General features: G+C 35.7%; 1 protein-coding gene across 2 annotated transcripts in view; it reads right to left on the reverse strand.

Annotated features, from left to right (window-relative positions):
• LOC145993881 (mediator of RNA polymerase II transcription subunit 12-like) overlaps positions 1–13,900 on the reverse strand; it is a 224,189-nt gene that overhangs the window by 204,644 nt on the left and 5,645 nt on the right. For both annotated transcript variants that reach the window (XM_083129754.1, XM_083129753.1), the window contains exons 5-7: positions 11,487–11,646; positions 3,409–3,665; positions 1,613–1,866 (exon numbers count right to left, since the gene is read on the reverse strand). In XM_083129754.1, the coding sequence (XP_082985880.1) occupies positions 1,613–1,866; positions 3,409–3,665; positions 11,487–11,646 (671 nt within the window). The remainder of the gene's footprint in view (positions 1–1,612; positions 1,867–3,408; positions 3,666–11,486; positions 11,647–13,900) is intronic.

Raw genomic sequence — 13,900 nt, forward strand, 5'->3', positions numbered from 1 at the left:
ACTTATAGTTTAGTGCAAAATTCTACTATTTTGCCATAATTTTTTTTTGGATAATCATGCCCTACTTTTTCAAAAAGTAAGTGCCCAAATATGCAACTTCTTTTTCACTGCAGTCACCTAAAGTGAAAATCACCAACCCTGAGACCTTCTGTAAACAAACGGCCTCACCAATTCGATGTATCACTCCGCGTCAGCTGATTCATGACCGCAATCATCTGCTGTTACACTCATAGTTTGCTGCACCTATTCATTTTATATAAGAGCCTCTGAATGTGAGAACCTGCTCTCAAAACATCAGACGAATATGCAGCCGCATACAGTGTTACTCTCCCGGTCATTCTCTCTTTCATAACCCTTAAAACTGCAGACACTGACACACCACTGCACTGGGATACCAACTTAACCACTTCATTTACTGGTTTCTCAGGATACCACTGACAGAACGTTACATAAATATTGAGTAGAATCTGTTTCTCACCCCTTTTCAAAGGCTGTCCCTGCTGGTGTTTTGAAAACAAGCTCGGAGACTTTCCTGCACGCATAGAACTCGGCATGTTATTTTTCTAAGGATAAGTCAGGCAATATTACTAAGTTGCACTACTTCCTTGCTGTTCACATGATTATTTTTAGAAAATAACCAATGTTATAAAATATCATTATGTACACAAATCTCTAAGCTCATTGAAAGTTACAATGCATATTACTACAAAATGTTCACACTTATCTTGCCTTGCCATGTCACCAAGTTATTTTACGAAATGCACTATATTTGGTGGAACAAAAATCGTTATTAGGATGCTTGTCAAAGTTTCCAACCACAATAAATTTACAAACATTTTGTCTTGTTCTGATCTCGTCATCAATATATTTATTGGACTTACAGCATTGCATATGGCTGTTTATGCCCATTATATATTTTATTTGCATAAGATACAATTTACATAAAATCTACAAACAAATTTCAAATACACTCCTATCTATATCATCCTTAGAAATACACATTACCATGTTATATCATTTTGTCTAAAAAAAATGCAAGTAAAGTATATTCAATTCACATGCAAGAAAGAAGCCAAATTTATGGGAAATGATTACTGGTGCAAAGAGTTAACCATAAAGGTGAAGCAATAAGTAAAAAAAGAAAGAGCATTGGGTTTAAAGTGAGACGTCATTTGCGGCAGCGTATCCCATACTACAAATTGGCCATTGTTTTACCTTATGTAATGAATCCTGTTACAACGCTGGATTTTCGTGTGGATTATTTTACTTCTATGAATTTGCAATGCTTTCTGCATGCAGGTGGTTTTGTTTACAGAAGGTCTCAGGGTTTGTGATTTGAACTTTAGAAACACACATTTATCAAGGAGGTCAATGAACCATTCAGGTCTTAAAGGACCATTTGGTATTTTATATCAGATTGATTATCGGTATTGGTAAATTTTATATCGGTACTTTAAAATTTCATATCGGTCCATCCCTAATATATTCTAACATTTATAAACATTCAGGACAAGTATGAATTGCTGCAACATTCAAATTTTGTTTCAAAGTAGTAACAGCGAGGCATTAGTAACAAAACATCAAATATTTAATAAATTCATTTTTTACCTACCCATTTGTATTTGTAGACAGGAGAGGACTCTGGGTTCGTGGAGAGGCTGCAGCAGATTCTGAACACAACTGACTCAATTTCCGAGCACACTGGTATGCCAACTTCCTTGATAACAACTCAGACTGAACAAATTCATCAAGGTACTGAAGGCCAAGAGGTAGTATGAGTTTCAAAATGCCATCATCTGGAGATCTTAATTTTTCAGTAAGTTCCAAGATCCACTGGAGAAATTCTTGCCTTTCCAACAACCCTTCCTGGTGAAGTATAAAAGAACATGTTACAGCAAAACAAATGCAAGGCAAAATATTATAGGGCTGTCAAATTTCAGAAAATAGTCACACAAACATTTCACTCAATGTAGCAAAATAGGTTACCTCGCTTCTCCAGGTCAATTTTAAAATAAATTTCCACACCAATCTGTGGTGCTTCAACATGCAAGTTTTAAGTGACTCTAGGTTGATTTCTCCAACATTTCCAGGTGTTACAGAAATCCTGGAAATCTCTGGTGAATTTTCAATTTGCTTATTTAGATTCTCTGGTTTTGAAATTCAGAAAATAGCAGCAATGAAATTCAATGCACTAACAATGTGTCATGTAATGAAAAAGCTGCTTGGTAGACCCTGGCCTTCAGACGGCTGATGTGCCATGGAGAGTTCTTTTGTGTGTATGTGTGTGTGTATGTGTTTGTTTTTGTATTTATTTAAACCAAACTCCTCTATTTTCCTGTACAATAAATACTAGGGCTGAGCCGATACCACTTTGAACCGATACTGATGCCGATGCTCTTACAGATTCCCACTTGAAAATTGCAATAATTGAAATTTGTTCAAAATATTGATCAATATTGGTGTATGCACCAATTTACAAAGAAATTTGCTTTAGAATGTTCAAGAATTGCATTAGAATATCAAAATATATATTATGTAATCACAAAATATAGTTTTTCGTGCAACATTGGTGTAAGATAAACAGAAAGTTTGAATTTTGCACAATTCCCAGGATAAACAGACTCTGCGAAAGTGTTGCACGGTATTTTTGCAGACCCCTTGAAAGACCAATATGGCGGGAAAGTATCGGTAGATGAATTTTAACAGATACTTTCTGATACAGATACCACTGATATCGGCTGATGCAGATATTGGCTCAGCCCTAATAAATACATATGATTCAAATTTATCTAATACTATTCACTTTCCTATCACTTTTGGCTAAGAGTGAAGGATGCCTAGATAAAACTAATGAAGAGATATTCACAAAGACACATCTAAGAACAGTTCAACACTTGGAACTTTTGGTGATGATTGAATCAATCTCTCACTCAATGTTCTTTATCAAGGTGGCTAAAATAAATATGTAAATAGTTTGGTTCCAGTGTTTCATTTCTTAGACGCATAGTTTTTGAAGCTGTACCAAGGTAAAAATCTCAAATGATACTTACAATACATGAACAGATTTTTTTGTAGAGTTTCTAATTGTCACAAACTGAAAATAGGACAGTATTTGTGTCAATTTCTATTAGAACAGGTTCAAATAATTATCAACAAGTGAAACTCCATCACATTGTTAGTTATTATTTTGAAATAATAGTGCAACAAGCATGTGTGCAATGATTTTTTATTTGTAAGTCCACTTTATGAACATAAAGACAGTTTAAATGGGATCCGGACCACTGTGCAAACCTTCACTGGGTATCGAACTTGGGACACCTTGATTATACGACCATGTTACCACCATTATGCCATAATGGGGGAGGGGGGGGGCATGTGCACAATTAAGAAACATTATAAAATGCCTACCTCATACAGATGCTTTGCAAGTTGAATGCAGTAATGCCACTGCCTCTGGGCCACTTTGTGTTCCTCGTTCATTCCTGTACTCCCAGCAGACACCGAGGGTACCGGAGAGGCTCCCAACATGTTTGGAGTGGAGCCGGAGCCTGATCCAGAACTTGACCCCGTAGGTGTTGCTCCGGCTGCTGCTGGACCCGAGTGGTAATGTTCCTGTAACTTCTGTAGCTGGTCTTTCAAGAACTTGATCAAAGTCTGTGTCCATTCTGCAAACAAACAACAATTACCATTGATTTAAAAACCGTGAACAATTAACAACTATTGACCCATTCCTGTTCAAACTTTCATCACTGAACGAGCACATGGACCCCTATATAAAATTTTCCTTTACTAGTCACATTCTACAGTATTTCACATAATACTTAAGAGAAACATTATGGCTAAGCCAATTGACACTTTGAATTTATAGAAATGGCATGACAATACTTGTACCAGTTCTGATACTCTTATCATTAACAATTACCATAGACTCTAATGCTGATACTAAAAATCTGTAACAATTTAAAGCAAACTAATTTTAATGTACAGGTACAGGTATGCATATTTCGTTTTTAACGAAAACACAAAATGCCAAGTAGCATGGCGTAATGTTAATTTTTCATGTTTCTGAAAGGTGTGAGGTACATTTTCCTACCCTGTTTTGTCACAAAATGATGTGAAATTAACTGCAAAATGCGAAATAGACTCTTAAACACGAAATTTAGAGTTTATTAACCAAGCAACACAGTCTGAAATTTGAATTGATTGATTGACTCATCAGCATCTCAGCAGAAATAATTGATTGATTTGCTTTATTTTACTTTGCTTTTTGTGCGACTTTTGGCTAATTTGCGAAGATGGGATGAGTGATGATATGATGAAATTGATGAATGGGACACTCACAAACATCTATGCGCAGGGCAGGATTCGAACCCGGGACCCCTGGTGTCGTAGCACAATGTGCTAACCACTCCGCCGAGGGGGCCGGCTGAAGTTTGAATTATCCTGTGAGTTATGCAATTCATGGAAAATACATGAATTCTGCTGTAAATATTGGAGAAGCAAAAATGGAACTCTTTGTACATGAATAAATTTAATACTCTGGTAATTACGTAAATGTGCTATTTAGAAGGGATATGTTTCTTTTGTGTAATAAGTACAGTTTTTAAATCAAATTTAGGATTATATTCACAATTTTAAAACCACAATGTCATTTTATTTGCAGCTTTTGAACCTGAAATTTACCTTTTTTTCTTCTTCAAAATTTTGCATTTTTATTTACCACATATGTGCATCTATATAAAAGTTTTCCATTGGAATTATAACATATCAAGGTAAGAGTTTTCCAATAAAATATTCATAATTTACATGAGATAACCCTTTAATTACAAAATTCATATCTCCCCAAAATGTTGTTGGAAAAATAATGAAATTATTCATTTTTGCATGATTTCCAGCATTTAGATTCCATTTAAAGTGTTGCATGGCATTTTTGGGGACTCCGTGAGACACCCAGACTCTGGAAGGAATTGGCCCCATCCGTAAATAATTCCAACTGATATTTTCCAAATACTAATGTCATCCTTGTATATACTGAACGGATGGGACAGATTAATCGGTAGTCTACCAGTATTGGGCAATATAGGCATATCAGTGTACAAGTTCATCAGGTAAAATTATCGGTAATTTTACTGATCCAAAATATCCATAAATATCTTATAATTTAATTTAATATTGTGTTATTTTCTTATAGTTTATGGATATGAACATATAATCTACATTTTGTATTGTTTTCTTAAGTAAATGTCTAAATATACAGCTTCGTTTGCATTGCAAAAGCTTGGTTCATCTGGTGCCACGAATTCATTAAGGAGATCAATGAACTATTTGGAATTTTATATCGGATCAGTAGAATATTGGTTAACAGTAAATTTTATATCGGTACTTTATCGATATCGGCCAAAATTTCACATAGAACCATCCCTAATATATTGATATTAACTTTTGCATTTATTGAAAAAATGCCAATTTGTATGTTGGATGTTATTACAAAATGATATTTTTCATGCAGCATGCCTAAAAATAGTAAGGAAGATGGAAAGAATCTTCAGTTCTTGTCCTGGCACCTCGCTTCGTTCCTATCATAACACACAAGCCACTTCTCTGCTCTGCGTTTCTTCTTCTCAGAAGCATGGGAAATGTGACAAGCAAGTTCTTTCCTGCAATCTTAGAGGTGTTGTGCCTGTAAAAAGGTCTTGCGTTGGTGTCACAGAGGTAAACAAACACCTCTAGAAACCGTCAAACCATGCCAAGGGAAAGAAACAGAAGAAAAGTAAGACAATGCATGCAGTGATTTTTACGAAAACAAGGCAAGAAACAGAAACAAAACACAACTACCCTGAGGAAAGGTACAGTGACTATCATCCGTTGGAAATAATAAGAATAGCAGCAATAATGTTATCCTCTGCACTCATACATCTCACACATATCAAATGACAGGACAGAAGTGAATCATGCTGCCAAGCATAAAAAGAGGCACGTCCCATAAAGCAGCTTTCAGACAAAAGCAACAGCCAACAAGTAATATGCAACAGGCACCTTGTTGTCGCTTGTCACAGTGGTGTGGAACCTTAATCTCACTCGTCTGAAAGGTGTATATGAAGTGTTTGGCAATACTGATAAAGTACCAATACCAATAATGGATTTTCTACCAATCAAATCTAAAATTGCAAACGTTCCTTGAAAAATCGGAATGGTTCATTCACCTCCATAATTAATGTTTGCAACATTGCTATGGATTTTTTCATTTGAAAACCAAAGTGTATGTTTGGAATTTTACTTTACATGATGAGAGCACATGCATTCTGCATTAAAGTACATTCTATATATAATAGGGATGGGCAAATATGAAATTTTGGCCAATACCGATTAAGTACCGATATAAAATTTACCAATAACCAATATTTTACAGATTCGATATAAAATTCCCAATGCTCCTTCAAGAAGTTGAATGGTTCATTGACCTCCTTAATTACTCCCTTGTAACTTCATCTTCAATTGAAAAAGTAAGAATAACAGTTCAACTTATTTGCAACAATTTCCCCCGAAAATCACGCTATATTTGAAGTAATACAAGATTTTTTCACTCAATTAACACCCTTTTAATTACGTAATTTACAATTAGTAATGGCTAGTGCAAACTAATTAGTATAACATGCAATCTCAGGTATGAACAACGCATGACTAAAATACTTCGCAATCTACTTTCTATTACACAGACCATATGTTAACCAACGACATTCATTCAGCATTGAAAGCACGTGCATCTTTAGTGGGACAGAGGGGAGGACCCGTCCAGTCCAGAAAAAATGTATTTTGTGTATTAAGAAATTTGGGTATTATACAGAATGTCCCCCTGCTCACAATAACTCGGTTGCGATGCTTATGTCAATATGACATTGCTCATATTCCTTCTTCCCTCGTGTTTCATATTTTTCCTCCTAGCATCATTTTGCCATGGTTCAGAGATTGATTTTCGACCATTAAAAGCAAGGGTTCCCAAGCTTCTTTGCTTCACGGTGCCCTTAGTGTTTCAAGATTTCTCCGCGGCGCCCAGATTGTAGCGCTCTCTAACACTTGCAACGCTCAGTTACTTGTAAGATTGCATGCCTTAAGTTAAAAATTAAACACGTATTTCAAATTCAGAAACATTTCATCTGTAAAAATGTACTTAATAAGCACATATTTGAAACATTCATAGCATTGACTAACAATTCAGTGAAAATATTGGAACATTTCGCAGCGCCCCTGCAAGTCAATCAATGTTGCCCAGGGTGATGCAGCACACACTTTGGGAACCACTGATTTAAAGCATATAGTAACATCTGTTTATCGACGTCATTAACATGTTTACCCATCTTCGCCTTGTAATTGAGGGGTCCTGGGTTCGATACCCGGTGGAGGCACTTAGTGAATCGGATCCCACTTAAAACTGTAGGTCCAGTTCCGATTAGTCTTACTGTGCATAAAGTGGACTTAAAACACCAAATCAATCAATCAAACATATTTACCATGCTTGATCTTATGCATTGCACGAAACGAATTGTTCCAGAAGCAGTCTTTTGGAAGCGAGTCGCTTGTATATGTACAAATGGTAACAAATGCCCCAGGATGTGTCCTTTGCCCGTCCATGCATTCGAGTGAATTGATCAATTACAAGAACTGTCCAATGAAAAAAGAATAACAATTCTCTTTTAGATATATTTATATATTTTTTAAATGAATCTATTGCAAAAAAATTACTTACTGATTTGCCAGAATAAGTGGCTAAAGAAAGTGCATGTTTAGTGCATGTTCTTTAGCCAGTAATTCTGGCAAATCAGTAAGTAGTCTTGTTTGCAATAGATACATTTGCGCACACGAACTCACTCCTGAAGGATGACCGGCCGAAGCCTATAATTCAGCTCTAGATATTACACAGAAAATAACATTCTCACTGTGGGTCAAGTAATTGAACGCTACACAGCGACGCACAATGTACTTAATAACTATATCAAGAGAAATAATTAAAATTTAATTCTACATTATGCAACTATGTAGCGCAGACCTTCTCGAGCCCCCCTAGACATGCCTTGTTTATGCTGCGCTCTGGTGCCAAATGCAAGAAGTATTGCCACTTGCATCAGGGCTCGCACCAACATGTGTTCGCACAGTGCAGTGAACATTTTCGGGGTATATTGGCCAACAGACCCTTAGCTGCCAGTTTGATGCAACACGCACGGCAATTGTGTTCAACGCAATCCGTGGAACACCGTGGGGGTCAGTGTTACCAACTATCTAAAAAAGTTATCGGACGTGAAAGACGTCGTATCAGTGAAAATTGTGTGTATATACTCAAATATCAAAGAAGAATTCTTTTCAATAATATATGTGTGTGTATGCATTTAATATGAACGTAATTTAAAACATATACATGAGCGTTCACGTCCTCATGCGAACATTATCAGGCGACGCACCTAGTTATTGGTCAAATTATTATCAGTAATTTTACCGATAACTCATACACCGATATATCTATATGGGCCAACTGATTAATTTGTCCCACCTCTACAATACATTATGTTGAATTGTTATCCAGTAAGAGCAAGCCTATGAATTACAGGTTCTACATTCTGTTTTCTTGTGATACTTTCAAATCACTCACATTCTAACAGATATGAATAACTGTTTCTATACCACTATAAAAGCCTCATGGATAATAATCTGTAATAAAGAAAATGAGGATGAAGGATGATTGGGTTAAATCATCAAACACTACCAAAGGAGCAGCAGTGGCCAAGCCAGTACTCTAACTGAGAATCTTTAGTAGTGAAATTGCAGGGATGGAAACTAGCCCAAGGGTCAAAATTATTAGCATAAGTGACAAAAAAAAAAAGACAAATTGCTGACCAATTTCATTAGATTCTACTGATAGATTACCATCTTAAAAGTATAACTGGGACTCCATTAATAATATATATTTTCTTACTTTCACATCTCCATAGCCAGGTTTCTCACATTACTTCTACACAAAATTAATCTATCAACATTTCAGGCAAAAAATATTATTTTTGAACAAAATGTAAGTATTGTAAGTTAAAATATGAGATGGCATCAAAAGGTTTCAAGACAAGCTCTGTTTACAAGAAAGTACAGCAATACAGAGATTCTAGCATCCCTGCCACTTCTGAAACGTGTCCTGGAAGTGTTCTGTTTTGAAGCGTGTCAAGCAACTTCTGCGATTCGTGCTGGATCTCTGCAATGGTGTCAAAACAACAGCAACCTTTGAGCTGGATCTTCATCTTTGGGAAGAGGGTGAAGTCCACAGGAGCCAAATCTGGCAAGTAAGGTGGGTGCAAAGCAAGATCATGTTGTTTCTGGCGACACACTCACATGTGAGGAGAGCTCGATGACAGGGTGCATTGTTGTCGTGGAACATCCACTTTTTCACATGCCACAGATACGGTCACTTTCGCTGAATGTCCTCCCTCATTTGTTACAGAACTAGTCTTAAAACGTTTTCATACCACCTCGCATGTATTCATTGTTACTTTATTTTCCGTAAAAAAAAGTTTTTAACAAAGTCCTTTGTCTCTTCATTTCTAAATGGTCTTTTGCAAGCATTATTCTTCTTCCCTTCTTGCACTTCTTCCAGCATGATCTGTGCTGTGTTGACTCCTGTCATGTTCTGTTCCTGAGCAGACTTCCTTATGATGTACAGTCGAACGCTGATTATATGTTCCCGGATTTTACATTTTCCCGCAGCATACATTCAATCTTGATGGTCCCAACATAGCAAAATGTTATAAAATTTTCCTCGATTTTACATTTTCCCACATTTTAAATTTTCAGCTTGGTCGTCTGAAAAACTTCACTTCGAGGTTCCACTGTAACCCCCAAATCGCAGTAACAAAGATACTTTTTAAAAAATCATAAATTCCAGTCATAAAAGCAAAAGGACTTAACTGACTAATAACAAATTACACACCCAGATATATCGGATCGGTAAAATAACTGGTAATTTTACCAATAAACAGATACACCAATGTGCCTATATTGGCCGATACCAATAGAGTACAGATTAATGTCTCATCGCTAGGGACACTGAATTTTCGCGATGCGCGAAATTGCGAAATGTGAAAAAAAGATGCAATTTTGAACATTCTGCACATAACTACACCCCCAATAATGAAATATGCATGAGTTTTATTCGCGAAGTAATACGAAATGTGTGCTTTTCCACGAAATAACCGTGAAATATCATCAAATTGTGTAGAAAACAAGCAAAAACCGGCAATCGAGGTTGTGCGCGCAAACTGTAGATTTGTAACGAAACGTTTGCTTGAAGTTTCCTACCACTTGCAGCTGAAAAACGTTTTATCTTCTATCACAGCAGGAAGATGCTGCAAATTGGGATTTCCCATGTACATAATCTCAGTTCGAAATCTTCGCTCTCTGTCAAGCTGCATTCCTTTCTTCCCCCGAATTTCCACTCAACTTCCAGTTTCATTGAACTTGCTAGCTGTAGCAGCGATAAGATTAGTCTGTTCCCGCACATCAAGGGAATCAATGGCATCATTTGTGTTCAGTCATGAATGAATTTTGTTTATCATCATGTGATTTTCAACATGTGTTTGTGTATGTGCAGTAGGGATTATTTTATTTGATGGACAGCAAGGATATCCTTTAAATACATACAATGAATAAATCACTTGAGATATGCAATTTACAAATGAAGTGATTTTGTGTTGATGTTTTGTTTTTGCTTGGACAGCTAAGTACTTGTGTATGTGTACAGTATATAAAAATGAAGTAGTTTATCAATTTATAGCTCTTTTGTATGATGTTTCCTCTCATGATGAAAAAGCATGTGCCAATTTTTTTTTTCCACCGCTGGTATATACTGCTGATATAACATTTTATTTACCGCTCTCCTCAGTTTTTATTTACCATAAATTTGTCTCCCTAATAATGACCAACCAGAGATACAATTTAAAACCATGCAATGCAGAGGTTATGTTAAGTGTACACTTTAACTGAGAAAAGGTAGGTGCAGACTACTTAACTTTGACTTTTATTTACCACTTTTCCAACGAAATGATCTTTTTTCAGTGCTTTTATATACCGAAATTGTAACTTTTTAAATGCGAAATTCATGAATTTTATTTACTATAAATCAGTGTCCCTACTCATCGCTAATATATTCATCTTATCCACAGTCAAAAAAATGGAACAGTGAATTACAGTAGGGCTGACCCGATGCCGATGCACTGGTATCAGTCAATACAAGTGGTAATAGGATTGGAAAGTATCGATTAAATTTTATTTATTCATACTGGCCATTATTTTTCTGCCAATTTTTATCTCTCATATGGTCCACAACACTTTCACAGAATCTTGTTATCCTCGAAATTATGCAAAAATTCAAAGTTGCCATTTAATTTGCACAAATATCATGTGAAGCTCTAAATACAAGAAAATTATAAAACTCAGTTTCCAGATTACCTTACCTTGAGACTGATCAGGTAGCTGCCTCTTCTTGATTTTTGCTTCAGATATGGCTACTGTGTATGCTGAAGTTAATTTGATAAACCACGCTGCACGAAGCATAGGTACCTGGTACTCACATAGCATCATAAATATTTCCTCCTTCTTGTTAAATATTGGAGCCTGAAAGAGAAGCAATATTTGAATTTGTTTATAATAAAAGAAGCAATCAAAAATTTTACAACTTATCTCTTGGCAATATTTATGTGCTAGATGGTAGTGCCAAATCAGGGATTGCCAAAATGTTGACCTTGAGCAGGGGTAGAAAAATATAAAGTGCCGGAAACCATGGTGCCTGAAAATTTTTACCTGGTGTCAAAAAAACATATTTTTTAAAAAAATATTTTGAGTTCACTTATGGAAATTTCCATTACATTTTTTCTTAAAACAACGAATACAGCATATCATTTTTTTTATATTTGTTAGTTTTCTGCATTATGTGTATCATTAAAAATCAGAATAATAAAAATACCATTATAAACTTTTTCACTGCTTCTAGCCGAATTTTAAAATCTAAGGCGATATGGTAGAGTCGGCCATATAGTAATTAATAGGGATGAGCCGCTAAGAAATTTTGGCTGATACCAATAAAGTTGCAATATAAAATTTGCCAATACTGATATCCGATATTCTACCGATCTGATATAAAATTCAAAATGGTCCTTGAAGAACCTGAATGGATCATTGACCTCCTTATTAAAAGTAAGTTTCGAGGTGACTCCAGTGCAAAATAATTTGCATATTTAGACATTTAATTTTTCTTACAAGTAGGGCATGGAGATTATCCATAAAAGTTATAACAAAATGGCAGAATTTTGCACTAAATTGTAAGATATTTATAGATATATTGGCTCGGTAAAATAATCTGTAATTTTACAGATAAACTAATACACCGATATGCGTATATCGACCAATACCGATACATTATGGATTAATGTGTCTCGTCCCTAGTAATTAATAAATCTAATCTTTTAAGATCATATTTCAAAATGTGTAACTTTATGTTAGTTTGATTCAGCTATATTTTTTTATAGTTTTTTCTACTCCTGATCTTGAGCTATCTTCTTGGACTATTTTCATCAATGTTGAGGAAACTTTTGCAATGTTGTTTCTTTATGCTAACTGCATCGTCACTATAGACACTGACAGCCTGGTTAATATTTCAAGAACCAATAATAATGATAAACCTCCAATCTCAGAATTTGAAGAGCTAAAATCTTGTAAATGAAAGATTTATTTCTTTTCTTTTTCAAGTTCCCATGTACGGTGCACATATAGGGTAAAGATGGAGGTAGGGCCCCCTACATTCTTGATCTTGGCTCCCCATCATTTTCTTAAGGTGATGTCATCAGCACCATGCTCCGGCTGCCTGTACCCCTGCCCAAGGTTCCCATTTACTTGAGGCTGGGCAAATCGCAGAGCTACTTTATGCAGGGACAAAGCCCAAAAAATTCCAAACTTACATCACTCACCCCAGGAATTGAACCTGAGTCTCCCACGTGACTGTCAGATGCCCTACCAACTAAACCGAAAGCCACATTTTGGGAGTTACGCTCCTCTGGTTCTCACATGACAACTTGCCAAACATCCTTTGTGCGATAGTATAATTTGGGCTTCAGCTACTTTCCTTTTTGTGTCAAAGTCAAACATTAAAAAAAAAAAAAGAAGTGCAGCCATGAAAAATGCATGTTTTGTATTAATGTTTATTATACGATTGACAGCACATCCAATATAGGAACTGACCATTACGTCTGGTTTAACTCATATATGATTTGATTTGATTTGATTTAGTTTATTTTACTTCGCATTTTGTGCCTCTTGGATAATTTGCGAAGATGGGGATGAGTGATGAAATTGACGAATGGACATTCACAAACAACCAAGCCCGACCGGGATTCGAACCCGGGACCCTTGGCATCGCAGCACGATGTGCTAACCACTCGGCCACAGGGTCGGGCCAACTCATATATGAACATATGAAAAAGTGTAGAGTGACTAGCCATGTGTGGTTGTGTTGTTGTATGTGTAGCTTGAAAAAATTCTGGGAAATCGGAACGAAACGTCGCAGATAAAATCAAATGAAACCAATAAAAATAACTGTGTTAGATTATTTTGCATATATGAAAAATGCACATATAAAATCAAAATCTTAATTGCAAGCTTTCAATCCCATCAACCTCTATGTCTTCTTTTCAATTTTATTATGTAGTACAATATGTTTTTAAGTTTTAATGAACATTACTTATTTGTAAACTTCTCTCTTTTTTTGATATCAAAGCCTCTAAAGGTTAAATTTACAAAAGAGTAATTTTGCCAGTAGCATTAAATTGGGGTGAAATGTGGTTCTTTATCCCATGCAACACAACATATGAAGCAT

The sequence above is a fragment of the Lepisma saccharinum genome, chromosome 10 (genome assembly GCF_977018435.1).
Source record: "Lepisma saccharinum chromosome 10, izLepSacc3.1, whole genome shotgun sequence".
Taxonomy (NCBI): domain Eukaryota; kingdom Metazoa; phylum Arthropoda; class Insecta; order Zygentoma; family Lepismatidae; genus Lepisma; species Lepisma saccharinum.